The 18,458-nt window shown below is 31.8% G+C and overlaps 1 protein-coding gene across 6 annotated transcripts in view; it reads right to left on the bottom strand.

Moving 5' to 3' along the window:
• The window catches only part of LOC109329768 (ABC transporter C family member 12-like), a 35,969-nt gene extending 26,771 nt beyond the window's left edge, over positions 1 to 9,198 (bottom strand). For 3 of the 6 annotated variants that reach the window (XM_019563572.1, XM_019563573.1, XM_019563570.1), the window contains exons 1-16: positions 9,090 to 9,198; positions 7,730 to 8,130; positions 7,295 to 7,473; positions 6,771 to 6,810; positions 6,192 to 6,348; positions 5,447 to 5,561; positions 5,273 to 5,353; positions 5,114 to 5,138; positions 4,268 to 4,324; positions 3,309 to 3,374; positions 2,734 to 2,808; positions 2,480 to 2,587; positions 1,468 to 1,602; positions 1,143 to 1,249; positions 964 to 1,057; positions 46 to 213 (exon numbers count right to left, since the gene is read on the bottom strand). In XM_019563572.1, the coding sequence (XP_019419117.1) occupies positions 46 to 213; positions 964 to 1,057; positions 1,143 to 1,249; positions 1,468 to 1,602; positions 2,480 to 2,587; positions 2,734 to 2,808; positions 3,309 to 3,374; positions 4,268 to 4,324; positions 5,114 to 5,138; positions 5,273 to 5,353; positions 5,447 to 5,561; positions 6,192 to 6,348; positions 6,771 to 6,810; positions 7,295 to 7,473; positions 7,730 to 8,062 (1,740 nt within the window). In that variant the 5' untranslated portion in view covers positions 8,063 to 8,130; positions 9,090 to 9,198. Of the gene's footprint in view, positions 1 to 45; positions 214 to 963; positions 1,058 to 1,142; positions 1,250 to 1,467; positions 1,603 to 2,479; positions 2,588 to 2,733; positions 2,809 to 3,308; positions 3,375 to 4,267; positions 4,325 to 5,113; positions 5,139 to 5,272; positions 5,354 to 5,421; positions 5,562 to 6,191; positions 6,349 to 6,770; positions 6,811 to 7,294; positions 7,474 to 7,729; positions 8,131 to 8,229; positions 8,369 to 9,089 lie in introns of those variants that run through there. The other 3 variants (XM_019563571.1, XM_019563574.1, XM_019563575.1) reach the window with 3 other exon arrangements.

Below are 18,458 nucleotides of genomic sequence, written 5' to 3'. Positions count from 1 at the left end.
AACACAAAAAAGCGTTAACTAAATATGACAAGGACGAATGACAACCTGACTTAGTAAATTTGGAAGCATATTTAAAGGGAAGCGCAAAACTGCAAACAGAGATAATGAGGTAAATGCCCTTGCAGGGGTCAGCTCTCCACCAAGTAAAGTAAACATTCCAAATGAGGTCACTGTCACAAGAACTGGGATGCTATTTAGTATAAAACTATTGAGCTGCAAAAGAAAGCAAGTGATTAGGAAGAAAATTACACATTCACAATTAACGAAAATTTCATGTCATACAAATTGTTTACAAGCATTCAAGAAACTGCATAAATAAGTACTGCATGCTGCTCGATAGAAGAACATATCTCCAAGTAACACAACTTGATATTAAGTTCCATACTAAGAATGCCTTTGATCGTGTCCAGAGAGAATGTTTCAATAGATACGAGACTTCGACTAGCAAAGGAATTTGTCATGCTTGTTAAAAAGCTTTAAGTTTTCAGGGTGATCACAAGAAATTACAAGCCTATATATTCATGAATAGCTACAAAATATCCTTGTAACTAGCCCTAAATTTAGGTAATAGGCAAGCATTGCTAAATAATTTAAGCTTAAGAAACACTGCCATATGTCCTCCACATTCATCCTTGAAACAGCTCAAATATCATAAAAAAGTAGACATAATACTAATATCTACCTGAAGGAGGTCTAGCAACATAACCTTACCGAGTTATTATTTCATGAAAAAGCCATCTCCATTTACTTGAAAACAAACTTTCTCTTGATAGGCTAGTGTATTATTAAATTTTAATGCATTATCACATGGACCTTGTATACCATCATTCTTGTGCTATTTTTACATATATATATATATATATATATATATATAGTTCTTCCACTTTTTTTGAATGAGTAGTCCAATGCTCTTAAGACAGAACACATGAAAGATCAATCATAAAATTATGTCAAGGCTCATACAGCATATAGAAGCTGTGCTTTCCGGAACCATGATAACTCATCATGTCGTATGCTTTGAACTCTAGATTGAAAGCTTGTTTCCCATGCATAACACCTGAATCATATTCAGCATATAACAAACACTGTTAAGACACATTCTGTACTCGAAACTAAAAAGTGAAATTCTTCTGTGTTCATACTTTACAGTATCCATGGCAGCCAGAATTTCATTCATGAGGCCAACCCTTTTGTCTGTCTGCTGAAGTCCTTCCTTAGTCAGTTTTCGCATTTTGCTAATCACGTGTGTCTGTTTTAAAAAATTGTTGTTTAGATTAAAGAGAATAATTGTTGTTTAGATTAAAGAGAATAATTGTTGTTTAGCCTTGTAAGTCCTTCCTAAAATTAAAGAGAATAATTGTTGTTTAGATTATGAACCAAATACTAAAGTTATCAGATTCAACCTATCCCAAATTTTGAAATGTGAACATACACGTGCAAACACTAGAAAGCAGAGACAACACTTGCCTGAAGTGGGATAAGGAGAACTATCATTAGTGATCCAACAAGTGAAGCAACACCAAGTTGCTGGTATAGGAGAACCATAGCTATGGAGATACGGAATGGTGCTGACCATAGTGCATGAAGTTGTTGACATATTTGCTGAACATTGTAAAGGAATATCAGCAATAAAAGTTATGCACTCAGAACATTGTCTATAATCCAAAAGCATAATAATAACATTTAAATGTACGAGTATTTGCAACCATAGAATAATATTTATTATACAACTATACAGAAATCATGAGAAAGTTAAATATAAATTTTTTTAAGTTTGATAAGCATTATTTGTCTGTTCTCTCCATTAACTTAACCTTGTCAACAATAAGCACTTATACCTAGTTTGAACCGTTAACAGAAACTGACATTTGAAATTGTGGCCTGAGGTTTAAAACTAGACTGGAGGTGAAAAAAATGATTATACGGCAAGCCTTGTTATAACCAATAGTCAAATACTGCTTTCTGGAGCCCTCATTTCTTGTAACCAATAGTCCAATATTGCTAGTTTCATCAATCCAAGTTACTGACTAATTAGCTGACATATTTCCTAGGTCTCACAGGTCCTAGATCAGCTACATTTGAAACAAACTTGTGCATGTTATTATATTCTTTGGTTTGAAAGGGGGCTTTTAGAAGCTACGTCATTTATTTGTATGTGAGTATCTATTAGTATTTATTGTTTATAGTGACACTGTTGTACTTTAAACTTTCAAGTTGTGCGAAATGCCATAAACATTCCAATGAGTCAATTCTCCTAATATGTATATAAGATCTACATGCAAGGCCTTATTCCCTTAAATTCATTCACAAAACATTGAGTTTAATGAATCTCTAGATCCTTTCTCCTTTCCTGTATGATTTATCATAAATTACAATTACAGGTTTCTCAAATAGGAGGATAGTTTCAATAGTTAAACCAGTATCTGTCAATAATGTATTTGTGAAAAGACATGCATATTTAGTATAAATAGGAATATACCTGTAGTGAATTGGCATCTGTTGTTATCATATTCATAAGCTTCCCAGATTGGAACTTCTTTCGACCTTCATTAGTTAGCCGTAAAGATTTTCTATATATAGCAGCCACCTGTAATAGACATGGTATACTGATATAAACTGTGTAGATAAATATTAAATAAAATAATAAAAAGTTTGGAAAACAAGTTTATTTAGATATATATATCCACACTGAATGAACAGGGTATTTGGACTCTTAAGAGAGAGATAACATACCAAAGTTGATCTAAGTTGAAAACCAACTCGCATAACATTCTGGAAATATTGTGCTTCACATAGAACACCAACTGACTGAAAAGAGTTGAACCCACTTGTTAATTGTTATTTCCTTCCTTTTTTGTTGTATGCTATCATAAGTATAAAATAATCATGATCATATTAATATATTTTTTGAAATACATCTTTCGATTATTTTGAGGCATAGTAGTGTAGACATACCAAACGAAGCTTTCCTAATTAGTCCAAGAGATTTGAAAAATATGTAAAAGCGAGATAATATGCACTTATTGTGTTCATATGCTGTAAAACCCTTAAAAACATGTTTTACATTGCAACATTTGTGATTGTCCCCTTAGATTGGAGAACCGCATTATTTGGCATTTTTCTGTTGATATGCTATATAACCCTTTATATATGTACTTGCTTTATGTTTATAGGCCATTCAACTACAGAAGAAAAAATTGCCACAAAAGATTATGTCATGTGAATGATGTTTTTAATGTACCAGGGCCACCAGAACCATGTCCAATTATGCCCCAAAACTCTTAAATAATAATAGACAGTAACCATACCACTCCAACAAATATAGAGAAGGCGTAGATGTAACCAATCCAAGATGGATCTCCATTTTGCATCGACTGTGACATTCATAAATGAGAGAGTCATAAACTTTAATGTACTTCAAATAAGCCATACATACTTGTACAAATGAAATCATATACAAAATATCATTTAAAGATGGGTCAAGTTTTATAATCCAAATCATTGATAATATTGTGCATTTGTGTGTGTGTAATGAACATCTGCATATAAAGTTATAATTATTCTCATACCCTCGACGTTCCTGTCAGATTAATGTTTAGCTAATCAAGAAACTTCAAAAAAGTCAGCATTTGGTGCAGTCCTTAAATATTTGTCATACAATGATCTAACATACATGTTGGGATTTTGCTCATGCTTTGTACCTGATACCTATTGTTTACTTGGGCTAAATTGACTTGGTGGCTGTTTTATTGGTAAGCAAATGTGTAGATTAAAGTCAGATACTTGTAAATGAGTAGCCTATCCGAAGGGTGAATTCAGATGTGAGTTTTCTTTGCTCTTTAACTAGAGTAGCTTATCCAAAGGGTGAATTCAGATGTGAGTTTTCTTTGAGAGAAAATATATTACTGGATTTCAAATACAAGGAAACTAGGAAAAGTAACTCTTCAAATATAGAAGCAGAGAAGATAAGTTTAACTTGAAAATTGATAGGGAGGTCTCTAATATTTGCTAGAGATTACAGTCAGTTTGGAATAAAACCCAGTCCTTGTGCATATTGTTTTTCTCTATAAATGAAATGATATAGTCACCAAACATATAGGGCAATATAGGCATGTGAGTTGCCAAATTGTTAATTCTTGTGATCTATTTGATCATTCAATTTGTCTATATTCCATGTGTCATGTTGGATTACTCACAACATCATTACATTTCTTATTTTTTTAACTTTACATCATTAAAATTTGGCTTTGGGGAAAAATACACTTACAGTTAGGAGATGGTTCAACAAAATAGGCCCCACAAACTGAGAAAGGTCATTACCAATCTGCAAAGATCATTAAAAATTTCCAAGTTGCCTAGGAGTCAGCAAACTCAATTCAATAGTGTTATCACATGCTTTTTAACATACAACTTTTTCAATTACAAGATTCATAGTTCTATAAATAAAGCAAATATGTGTGAATGATAAGTTACACAATAATGAGGTTACTGGTGGCAAGGGCAGTCTCAAACAGTTTCGGACACGAGAGCAAAAATAAATATTTAGTCCCCTTGGAAAGTAGAAAATGTAAAACCATCAAAATTAAGGTTTATAATTCATATATTTCACCCATTTTGGAAAATAGGGGATCATCATCCATTTCAATAGCAACAAGGGTCATTGGAACACCTACTCTGTATTCAAAACTCTTTCACACTTATCTCTGTTGCTTTTTATATGTATAATTATATTATAAAGGCCCGTAAAAAATATAGGGCATGTCCGAAAAATTGGGGGGACTTAACAATTCTTAAATGGGGCCCCTATGAGGTCCCTCGCCCTGAGATATGCTCTGAGATGGCCCGGCTGGGCTCTTAAGGAGCATGTTATAGATATAAACTACTATCGGCCTTCACCTAACAACTTAAGTTTTTAGCAAAAAAGTTGGTTCTTTCATTTGGTCAGATAAATGTCACAAAAGCTGAGATAGTTTTGATTATAAATCAGTTTTAGATAAAAGTAAGGCGGTAATCCTCTCAATCTTCAATCAAAAGTAACTTGCAATGTGAAAATGATTACTGATTTATACAAAGTAATTAAATTAAAGGTCAAAATTGGGGTCAAAATGTTCACCTTATAGATGCCTCCGCACCAAAACCTAATCAAACATTCAAGTCCAATCAAATAGAATAGCAGACAAAAATGTTACTATGGTTATTTTGAAGACTCAAAATACAGATCAAACATTTAAGAGGGGAGAGATAACATCCTTTAAAAACTGTCAATGTGTACCTTTTCCCTAGGCTATTGTTCAAAGCTTTTAAAAGCCAAGGATTAGAGCTTTGCAATTCTAACATCCAAAACCTTTGGAACCTGCCAAACCCAAAAAAAAAACTTTACATGATGCATACAAAACATATGAATTTCATGCAGAGCCATACAATATGCAATGAGAAAGAATGTAACTTTTCGGTTAATGTCTCGGCTTGGTCCAGTTTGTCCAACTTCCAAACATCCTTTTCAGTGATGGGTTTTGTGTAGCCTTGTGTCATGAGTGGAGTTATCCACCCAAAGGTTATCCCTTCAGAGAATAAAAAAAAAAACATTACTACTAAATCATGTTACAAGCATAGAGACTTCAACTTTCATAAAAAATAGGAAACAACCAAAAAACACACTCTATGGCCTATGCTACTCCTTCCCTCTTCCTAAAATTAGTGATGTTGATAATCAAGACCTACAAAATTGATTACCCTTTACTTCCTTTTTTTATTTTTACTCTCTCAGTGATCAAGAAAAGAACAAAGGAAGTTAAAAATAAGCAGAGTCACCGACTAGAAACAACTAGTTCCTGTTTCCAGAATGGAGTATCCTTTATTTCTCACATTTAATGATGAAAAATGGTTTTTGAGTATTTCAAAATAGTTCAATTATCAAGTAGGTTTATATATGCTCTTTGTAAGATAAAGTAACATCGGAAACTGTAAAAAAACGGTTCAGTGCACGTGACTCCCACCTTGTGGGGTCTATAGTACAGTCTTACGCTCACAAGGGAAGGGATTGTTTCCAGGATTTGAACCTATGACCTCCAGGTCAAAAGGCAAACAACCTTATCATTGTGTCGAGGCTCACCCTCTGACTCCGGAAACTTTAGACAGCAAAAGACAATGGAAAACTAATTAGTAACATGTCAAGCTCCACTGTTACTCACTAGAGAATAGACTGGCTTGCATCTCAGGGCAAACTTGGTCTGCTCCATAAAGTGGTTCATATTCAGGATTGTCAGGAACCTCAGCTTGTGTTGTTAGACGGCCAGAATAAGGAACCAAATTAGGAATGTAAGCAAAAAGTAAACTACCAAACAATGCCTACATCAGAAAAAATAGCCACAATTAGTTTGTTGTCAAATTTCTGAGTAACTCCATAAAATAGTATCATTAATGCTATCACCATACCATGCTACTAACTACAGCACCATACTTAATTATCGACCTGGAAAATAGTTATGTTAATACTACCTATATTAGCAGCCAAAGCTACAATCTTCAAACCCAAATACAAGGACATTATTCTTTTTTTTAAGGAAAAAAGAAATTAAGAGCTGAAGCATAAGATACATGGTTTTAAATCTGGGTCCGCGACCGCTTCAGACGGTCAAGGTTTTGGGAGTTGCCGAAATTGCTACTGAAACCGTTATTATATACATGATTCAGCTATAGCCGATAACACAAGTATAATGAAGATTATATTGAACTTCAACTAAAAAAAGAAGGGGAAAACAGAACTGTACCTGGCAGATAACAGTGCTAATGTACAGAAACAGTGCAGATCTGCAAGAATGAAATCAGATCATAAGTGTGGTGTTGCATAAACCAATAGATTTACCTTTCTATAAAATACTGAAGCTATTGCCATACTGAAAGTACATTCGTTGCAGATACACAGTAACAGATTATTTTTTCATCAACTACATATCTATCATATAATATATGTGATACTTCTTTTGTAAATTAATGACTTAGTACACAGTTTGCAATAATTCAAGTAGATGAAATTGGTAATGAAAGAAACTACAGTGTTTCTTCTAATACACCTAATGCTCTTGGTTTTGATAGAAGAGTCCGAAACTCGTTTCTTTTTCTCTAAAGTCAGATTCTTATCCTAAACCATAACATAACAGAAGTAATATACTTCAACACAAACAACTGATATATTTTCATATTATACTTTAAGATTATTCTTATTTCTACTCATATCAATCCCAAGGTAGTGCCTTAGAAAGTGAAAGGTATACACGTCAAATTAAAAAGTAACCTGCTACAGTAATCTTTCACAGCCAGTAGAAGGTTAAGCATTACTGTATCTCCCACCAAAACATAAATAACTCCGAACCGCACAAACCATCTAAATTGCCGGATATAAACCTTGGTTTCCAATAGAAGGAGAATTATCATTGAGCACCAAGTAAGTGTTTCAATGATCAAAGCTGTTATCTGCAAGAAGACAGAAACAGAAACGGGTTCGAACTTAAAATCGCACATTCTCTAACGCATCATGGCATGTAACAAGGATTTTAAAAAGTGGCCGCAACATTGCGATCTTGGTAATCTATACAAGCATGTTGCTATTGCAATTAGGCTGCATCGACCACATTTTCTCACAATTGTGGTAATACACAACGTGACTACAATATAAAACCATGCATAGGAATGTACGAATATGCTTGTGCATGACGATTGACGAACGCACCTCAAACGGAGAAAAATCAGTCTCCCCATTCAGGTTGAAAGCTGAGATTCCATTTAACAATCTCAATAAAGGTTGAGCAGCACAATAAGCAGCCAATATAACTAATACATAATTATAGTAATTTGAGCTCAAACAAAACCTCTGAGCTTTGGCATTTCTAATGATAAGCCACATTCGATATAAGCACAGACCCATAAGAATCAAATTGGAGGTGGAGATAACAAGAGTGTTAATAGCACAAGGTGTATAAGAACCAAAAGCACTATCCACTGTTTTACTCCAAATGTTGTTTTCTTCTGGTTGGCAATACCAAGTTAATGGTTCAAAACCCATCTTTGGCTTTGTAAGCTTGCCACAAATTCTCCACAGATTTCACACCAATGATGCTTTCAGAGCTCTCTCTGCAATAGCAAAGAGCAAATCACAAAAACCTTCAATTTAGAACAACAAACCAAAAAAACAGAGAAAATATAAGAGAGATACATCACTATGTACTTAACCATAAAAGAAAGGGGAAATTGCATTGGAGCCCTTGAAATTTAGCTTAATTATATTTGAGTGTCTCTTGTTTCGAAAATTACACCAACATCCATTAAGATTGATACTATATTTGAAGTATGATACTGAAATTACACTGACTTCTCTTAAAACGAGCTCAGTATAACTTTCAAAACAATAGGAATGCGAGAAATAATTAAAGCAAACCGCAACTACTGAGGTTAGTGTTATTTCCCTATCAAGAAAATCATTATGATGAATGAATGTTAGGGTCATTCTCAAACCAAGTTCCTCTAAAATGAGGAGCTTCTCTCTATATCAAGAAAAGAAGAGCATATCTATCTTTAGATCATTTAGTGGAATGAAATCTCTTTGCATAATCAATGGCAGATACATACACCCATTGTTTCAAATTGCAGAACACATCAAGGCGCAATATTGCGGTTGCGAAGACTGTTGCAACCGAATCACACCGCAATTGTGTTGAGATATCGAATCACAATTATGTGCGGCATGGAGCCGCATTAAATTCAAAAATAATTTTTTAATCACAAAAACATTCATACTACAATTAAATTACAGCAACCTGCATCACAATAACCGCAACAATTATGACTACAACCACAATTTAAAACACTGCATGCACATTCACTTTCTCACTAAAAGAAAAGGTCACTTTAGAGGAACTTTCCACGTGATTCTCGCATTTTCCCTTCATTCAAGTAAAGTAAAATGAGGTAAACTATGTTAGTCTTAAATTTGCAGCAAAACCCATCTTAAAGTTTATCATTCAAATTGAATAGAATATAGTATTGGTAGATGCAATAAAAGGAAGGAACAGCAAAAAGGGTGAGAACTTTACTCTCTTCAAGCTAAGGCTGAATAATTGTGGTAGTCACACACATGAATAAATAAGGAAAACAATTTGACCTTATTACATGCATGCTCACATGAGTGAGATGTACCAAAATATATTAAACTTTCCATTGAAAGACCACATTCAGATATCAAAACGTCTTTTCTCATATATATATTTTTATGTTTTGAATACATCATCTATATACCAGCAACCAGTCGGTTCAATGATATAAAATCTCACTAGATCCTGAGAATAACCAAAAGGTAAAGCTTTGATTTCTTAAAGTAACACTTGTTACCGAGAAAATTATATATATATTTAGAGAGAGAGGGAGGACTCAGTGACTAAAAATACTAATATCCTATTTGTAAGAACAATAAATTTAAAACATATAATTATTGTGTTAAAATTAAAAGTTAATTAATGATAATTGCTTAAAAAGCATATGTATTTATCATTTAATCTCAATCATTTAAATAATTCATTTCTCACGGTAATATATTTTACCTGAATTATTTCCTATATATTAACATAAAAATGAATTGTATGATGATAATATAAAACTCTTATCGATATGTTTATTTCAGTTCAGACGTCCAACTCATGGAAAAATACAATATCCTCAAATTCAGGTGTTAGAGAAAAAAGAAATTATTAAAAAAAGTAGACGTGAGTGAGTGAAAACACTTCAAAAAAAAAAAGAAGATAGAATAAAAACAGTGGAAGTTGTAATCCAAGCTGAATAAGACAGACAAAAAACAATAGAACAATCACTGCTAACGTCACGGATGACGTAGTTCATATATACAATTCAAAAGCTTAGACTATTGAGTTTGACTATAGTAGATCATGCCTTTAAGGTCTCTTCATTATTTATTTTATAGTGAATAGTTACTTAAATCCTTATTAATTTCCCTACGAATTAATTTTTTTCCTTGAAAAAATAAAAATGAGATTAATATTGAAAGATTATAAATATAAGTTAAAATAATTACTGATAAAGACTAATTTTTTTTAAAAATAAATGATAAAAATTCGAAAAGGACTAATTTGAAAGGCACAAATAAAAATATAATAGGACTACTCTTTATTTAATTAATTATAATTTTTAAAGTTGTAAAACAAAAGTTGATTGACAAGTATAAAATATAGATAGATAATTTAATTTCTATAATCTTCCCTTTATTTTTATAATTGTACTTAATAGTATTAGATTTTGGTAATTAGCATTCTCGTGTAATATTTCTTGATATATTAAATACACCATTACTTATTAACTACATATTTTATTGAAAGCTCATTAAAAACATAAATGATCCATTGTGAAGCGTTGTACTTAATGTCTTTGAAACACTTTCAAAACATTTCTTTTCAATATTTTTTATCTTTTAAATTTTTAACTAACAAATACTTTATCCTCAAAACCATCACTTGCTAGTGATTATGAATATAATTGAGTTGAGCACCTAGCATTTCTATTGTGGAAATAGAAGAGAAAGATAATCATGAATAAAGTTGAAGAAAAATAGAGATATTTCTTTCATTTGGTTCAGAAGTTTAAGAATAGATTATTAAGGACTCGTGAAATTTTTTTCTCCTCCAAAGTGAGGAGCAAATGGGATGGTAAGAGGGATTAGGATTTGTTGTCATAAACAATGTTTCTATTAATGATATTGAACCAAAAATAGAAAAAATAATAAATATTTAATTTTTTAATTAATACGAAATGTTTTTACTTATCCAAGATATTGTTTGAGATGTAATTTGAGACAAGAGATTCTTGTTTGGGAAAGAGTGGATGAGAAAATATCACTTATTTCTATTCTATTTCTATACAACTAAACAATATTAAAATTCAATTTATTTCTCATCTTTTTCTTTCTTTTCATTTTCTCTCACATATATATCCGATTAGACAAAGATATAGCTACAATATAATTGTTTATTTAAAGGAGTCAAAGATAAAAATAGGGTTTGGTTTGTTTAAATAAATTAAAGAGTAATTTTTTTGATAACTTATTTAAAATTGTAATAACTTTTTCTTTGTTAAATTTCTGTAAATCATTTTCATGTTTATTAATATTAAACAACAACAAGTAATTTTATACTATAAGAGAACGTAAAAACAATCTAATAATGAATCATAACAAAATACATAAATAACTCTCAATATCCTAATTTCCACCATTACTAAAAAAAGTCAAAAAAATAACTCTCAATATCCCAATTTCCACCATTACTAAAAAAAGTCAAAAAAAATACACTAAAAAAAAGTTCAATAGCATAATCCAAAATAAATTTATAATTAGTATAATAATATATAATATGGCATTATAAAAAGTAAAAGCTATTCAAAAAACTTTATTTACAAGTTTTTAAAATTCGGCTTATGTCGTTTGAATAACTGATCTAATTTTAAACTTACTTAACAAACAAATTTAAATCAGCTGAATCGAATAATTGAATTTAATTACGATTCTAGCAACTACAATGCTACACCAGCTACCCACTAAATTATAATATCTTGTCTGCACTTGTCTCAATGTTCGCACACGAATCTTTTATTTTATTTACATCTTCAAAATAAATTGTATCTGTATAATGTTTACTTCTCTGACTCTTGTGTTTTTCTCTTCTTGTCGATTGGGATAGGAGTGATTATATCATTCCATAATCAAAATATGTTCTCAAGCTAAAAAATGGTTCACATCTCATTTGAATTAGTTGTTATTTTTTCAGGATAATCAAAATGTTAAAGATTCAATTCCTACTAAATATACTTGTTGGGAGAGACAACCACATACCCTGAGAGAAATTATTTCTTTATTCACAAAGCAATGAACTTTTGGTAATACCAAAAAATTAGTTAATATTGTTATTAATTGTGTGCTATCATTAGATGAGGACATACCTAACGGTTAATATATATATATATATATATATATATATAACTCATTTGAGAATAGGCTTTTGTAAGTGTACCTATTTGAATAATTATTTTCGAAGTTTCACAAACACTATAACCCTTGAATTTGTTTTACCACTCACGGTTGGCTAGAGGTATTCACCACCTTGGTCCCCCCTCTTGTCAAGAAGAACCCAACCTTTATCAATGAACTGAAGTAACTCATTATTTGTTCGAAACTAAATTCATTATTTAATTCAATAAATTTGGTTCACAAATTAAATAGTTGAATTTGACCTAAAAATTGAACTTGTTAAATAAATAAGTTAAACTTGAACTAAATACAATTTGATTCATTAGGTTTATGAACTTGATATATATATATATAAATAACTTTTTACCAGAATTTTTAAAAAATGAAGTAATTATTTAAATTATCTAAATGAATCGATTCAAACTGAAATAAATATTTTGCAAACTTTAATGAGATATAAAAAAATAACTTCTATCCTAACCTAATAACAAAACCTTGGCACCACTTGTAATTTATGGAATAAAATAAATAACGAAGAAAGTAGTAGTATTTCAACATTAGTTAAAGTTTATTATTTAGTTATTTAAAGAAATATTTAATTATTGGATGAGCTAAGATTTTTTTTATAAAAATATTATTTGATTATTTGTTCCATTTTATAATAATATAAACATATTGCTTTATCTAAACCTTCCTGTCTTTTTACCCATCTTAGATCTACAAGGTAATTTACTTGAATTTAACAGCTGTATTTTGTGATACTTTATGTATTGAAAAATATAATTATTTACTTAATGTGATTATTAAGGAGACACTCTTACAAGTAAATAGGAAATAGTAAGCATGAAAATTAGGAGAAACAATTTTACGTGCTTACAAAAAAACTAAATGGGTCGGGGAAAATGCAAATGAATTAGACAATTTAAGGTTTAATCTCTGGTATACCAATAAGATAAAATTGAAAACTGAGGTGAATATAATTGTAAAAAAAAGAATAGGGAGAAAATATGTTGAATGTAAACAAAATAGGAGATATGATCATGATAGAGAGCTTGATAAACTCTTATTATATCTAATATTTGGTGCATATCAAATAATCATGACATTCATGTGATGGAAATGGTGGTAGTGTGATTGTTGTGGTGATGATGATGTTCATATGTAAGAATATGAGAGGAAAATTACACTAGTCTATGATGTTTATTCCTAACCAAGCCCTCCGTGGGATAGAAAATAGTGTTATTAAAATTGTACTAGTTGTCAAAATTGTTAGGATACTAATTTAACGGTTTAACTGATGGTTTAATAATTAAACCGCATGATGGTTAAACTGATATGTATATGTATATGTGTGTATGTGCGAGTGAAAATCAAAAATCCAATTTACCAAACATAAATCCAATCCACTTCAATGTAACAATCTAATTTAACAAATAAAGAGAATCACTTCAATTAGAACAAGAATTGAGGTTCCCCAAAAATCTAAATGCTACAAAAGGAAGAGGGTAGCAAAGAAAAAGGTTATCTCAAAACTTAGAAGACTGGATGGAGATGCGCTTGAAGCGATGAACATTGGAAGGACCAACAAACACTGGACGAACTGACTGGATGAACCGACAAAGAAAGAAGAACTAGACGAGAACTCGTGAAGAACAAAGAACCAAGACGGGAGGAAGAAAGAACGAAGAATGAAGACATGAAAGAAGAATGGAGAAAGAAAACAATGAAGGAAGAAGTATAGAAATGAAAGTCTAGACTGGAAGAAGGAAAGAAGAAGACTAAGAGTATTAATCTCGTGCCAAAAACATGTCGTCTTGGCTCATTTTTAAAAAAATTGCAGCAATCAACTAGTTCAATCATATTTCAACCAGTTTCGTTGCTTGCCTGGTATAATAACCGTTGTTACCGTAGCTTGCAACAATTATAAATGAAACGAAATAATACTTACTCTGAGTCACGACCAGGTCACTTTCTTTAAGACATTTCGTGACACTGCCCAAAATGTGCAAGTAGACTATCAACCACGCCGTCCCCAAGATAAATCAGTCTAAATCTCTGTTATCGAATTCTTACTGTACTATAAGAACCGATCTCGAATACACCCACAATACTGACTACCAGTGTTAGTTCTCGAAATCCCACAATATAGTTACCTGTATCAGATATATGTGAATTAGATGGAACGTTAACTAGAAATGACAAACGTTATTGATAACTAGAAACAGACTATTCAATCTTTGAAAGACCTGCTGAGAGCATGTGTGTTGGAACACTCTCGAAGTTGGGCGGACTACTTGCATTTGATAGAATTCACATACAACAATAGTTTCCATTCGAGCATCGGCATGACGCCATATGAAGCTTTTTACAACAGAAAGTGCAGAACACCGTTATGCTGGTTTGAAGCAAGGGAGAATCTGATACTAGGACCCGATGTGGTTCAGAAGATGACAGAAAAGATCAGAATGATAAGAGAAAACATGAAAGACAGCTCACAGTAGGCAGAAGAGCTATTATGATAAAAGAAGGAACCCTCTTAGTTTTGAGGAAGGAGATCATGTGTTCATGAGGGTGGTTCCAACGACTGGTATTGGCAGAGTGATTAAAGCCCATAAGCTTACCCCAAAATTCATAGGATAGTACCAAATCTTTAGAAAATTCGGACCAGTAGCTTACCAAATAGCTTTGCTACCTTTATTGTCAAACCTACATATGTCTTCCATGTGTCTCAACTAAGAAAGTACATTAGTGACCCGTCGCACATCATCGAATCCGATTCAATCCAGCTAAAGGATAATCTCACTTTTGAAACTATACCCTCGAGAATTGTTGATCGTAGTGTGAAGACATTATGAGGCAAAGAGATTTCCCTAGTGGGTGATTTGGAGTCAAGCAAACAGAGAAGATGCGACTTGAGAAGTCGAAGATCCCATAAAGGAGTCCTACCCATATTTGTTTTCTTAAGAGGTACGTTTAATTTTTTAGGACGAAAATCTTATAAGTGGGGGAGGATTGTAACACCGTGAATTTTCTGTGTATGTTTTATTAATTATTTATTTTAACAACGATTCATTTTAAAAATTAATCAGTATTGAATTAGACTAAACCGTAGTTGAGTGTTAGTCTTGTTTTGTTATTTCCTATTTTTTGGTAAATTTTCGTAATTTTCTGTGACGGAAAGTTTCTGAGCTGCTATCGGGCCCAAATTCGCTCGAAATCAGTCCAATAACGTGTTTTTGAGTTCTGTAACTCGGAATTGAATTCTGATTGTGCCATTAACTTCGAAATATTATTTCGAGTCAAGATACACATCGAGTTTGTCCAGAATGCATTTCTAATTATTTTTCAATCCGAATTCCGTGTTTCGAAGTTCTAACCGTAAACCGAAATCGGGAGATTTTTATTACCCAACCCGATATTAGCCAACAATACTCGGGAATGATTTAATCGAGAATGTGTTATCGAAAAGGTCACATCACTTTCATGTAAGAAGTTTGCTTGTTAAACAAGCAAAAATACATATTCCTTTACACAAAATCCCCTAAACCAATCAACAAATCCTCCCACTCCACCACCATCAGACACATCACCTATGCTAGTCTAAATCTACTTACTTTGCATTAAATTTTCTGATTTGATGAGGGTGAAGCTCTCCTATAAATACCTCACCCCGGGTGATAATAAAATCATGTGAACCTTTATGTAGTTTTTGACCTTTGTAAATCTTGAAATTTCTTCCTTGTTCTTAGATGGAAAAACTATATCTTTGGACAAGGTTGGATGAGTTATTTGTTTGGAAATATTAGAAATTATTGTTAGTATTTGAATATGTTTAAAGGTAATGATTTTAACATCAAAAAACTTTTAATGTGTTTAGGAAAAAGTTTGTATTTTATTCTTGAAAGTTTATGATGTTGATGAGTTGTTGTTGAAAATGTTTCATTTTTAGAAAGTATTATGTTTTAAAAGTGGTTTAGCATATTTTACTCTTTGATTTCCAAGTTAAAATAATGATTTGGGATAAAAGATGATTTAGTAAAGTCTTGACTTCATAAACTTAAAATGTTATGATGTTTTGGATAATAAAGTAGTAGAAAGTCTTACCTTAGGATTTATTTTCATGACTATGAAATTAACACTTACTAACCCTTGAGGTTTTTCCTAAAAAATTAGGAGGTATTAAGATGTTCATAAAAAATTGTTGTATTTATTTTAGTTGACTTACTTTAAAGTGGTAAGAATAACTAGAAGATGTTTAATATAAAATATTGAATTAAGAGTCATTCTTTTTCATGACTATAAAAATAACATTTACTAACCCTTGAGGTTTTCCTAAAAAATTAGGAGGTGTTAAGATGTTCATGAAAATTTGTTTTAGTAGTATACTTGAAATAATGAGATTTACCTAAAAGTCTTGACTTTATAAACTTAAAGTATTATGAAGTCTTAGATGATAAAATTATTTAAAAATGTTGAATCTTAGTTAAGTGAACTTACTTTAAAACGGTAAGATTTACTTAAAAAATATTGATTTTGTTTAAATTGACTTAATTTAAAAATGATAAGTCTAGCTTAATGATCTTATTTTAAAAGGTTAGTTTTAGTAAAAATGTTTTACTTACAAAAAATAAGATTTATGAACTATCGGAAAAATGTAATGAAGTGGGAATACATGTCTAGAAAGGTTCTGTCTAAGGAAAGACTTGGTATTTAAGGGTGTCTTTACGACCCACCTATCTTTCCTGTGAACTAGCCTGGTGTATATCCACGGATTATGACTGTATATCCACGGATTACGACATAATTCCGGTATAAGTTTTATTGAAAATCTTACTTTAAAAAGTGTTATTTGATTGTAAGACTTTCAATGACAAATGATGATTCAAGGATATTCAACCTTCAATCGGATGGACAAAATCAATTAAATTCATTTTAAATCGCAAGTTTTATCTTCGCGTAAAAAATTATTTCGTAAGTATAATTATTATTGTTAGATAACTAATTAATGTTATTTTGGCGTAATGAAGAGTTCGAGAGGAAATCGGATCAAGTAAACTCACCTGCAAATAGAGAACCTAGCGACCCGACACACTTAGGTGAGAGAGAATACTTTCTTAAGTTGTATGCTTAGGATAGCTAAAAATATCAAGTATTGTGGTATTTATCCATGAAGGAACACCATTCGAGAAACTAAAGTGTATTAGGATCGAAAACAATGGAGAGTTTCGATCCGGTAGCCCAAAGTCCCTCACAAGTTTGGAGTTGCCTTGTGTATTAAGAAAGTTTGTACTTATACTTAATCAATTGTTTGTTTGTTTGGATTAAGTACAACAATATTTCTTATACCAATTTATGTTATGTTTATATATGCAAATACCATTTTTACTCTTGAATTATAATGTTTGAATTATTATTATGGGAATGATATGTATGTAATAATTATCAAATTCAAGGTTTAAAAACATATGATATAAATGAAAAATATTTTCCTTGAGAAAAGTAATTAAAATGATAATCAGGCTCTTCTCGCTTGAGCAAGACAACTCTCGCTGGAGAAAGAAGTGTCTAGAGAAAACGAGTGTTTTAGCTCGGGGCGAGACAACTCTCTCTTGAGCTAAAATAGGCACCAAGAGAACTGATTGTTTTCTCGTTTAAGAAAGATAGCTCTCGCTTAAGCCACAAATGTCTCAAAAATGGATGTGCCCTCGCTTGAGCAAGACAGCTCTCGCTTGAGCGAGAGAGCTCCATACATACATGACTTCTTTTTAAGTCGTCTGAACGAATACTCTCATATACATGAGAGCCTAATGACATGTTTTCCATCAAGAAGTTGTAAAGGTAAATAACTATATGAAATTCTTGAAAGTAATAAAAGTAAGAAATTGCTTTGTTAAAGGTGAGGGCCAGAGGGCCCGTTTTGGGCGTTTTTGGCGCCCGAGCAACCGTATTTCGCCCGGGCACAGACCAGACAGGTATTCCTGGATGAGGTATTATGTTGGATCGGACAGTTCTTACAGCGCAAACTAGACGATCTCTGACAACCCTTATTTGCAATCAGGATCAATGAGAGAGATGCCCAGAAAGTGTTTGATACGACATCGTCCTGAAATGGAAAGTTTCGTTGGAACAGATCGATCATATATCCTTGCGATGAATAATTTTGGTGCGTTCAAATCGGCTTGTTATGGGACCTTACTCTTGGTTATTTCCGAATAGTATATTGAGAGGATATTGGTGAAAGCATGGATGAAACAAACATAATATTCATACATTGATATTGTGGACTTTGATCCTCATAATCTGGGATTATAACATCATTCATCATTGTGCATTATTATAAGTGATGTATATATTGTGTTTATTATGTGTGTCTATCTGGATGTGATATTCCATGTAATTTCACGCCGTCAATGAGTAATATTCATTAGATGTC

Source organism: Lupinus angustifolius, chromosome LG16 (genome assembly GCF_001865875.1).
Source record: "Lupinus angustifolius cultivar Tanjil chromosome LG16, LupAngTanjil_v1.0, whole genome shotgun sequence".
In the NCBI taxonomy this organism is placed as follows: Eukaryota; Viridiplantae; Streptophyta; class Magnoliopsida; order Fabales; family Fabaceae; genus Lupinus; species Lupinus angustifolius.
The sequence above is the reverse complement of the archived record's forward strand: the minus strand, read 5'-3'. Positions and strand labels throughout refer to the sequence as shown.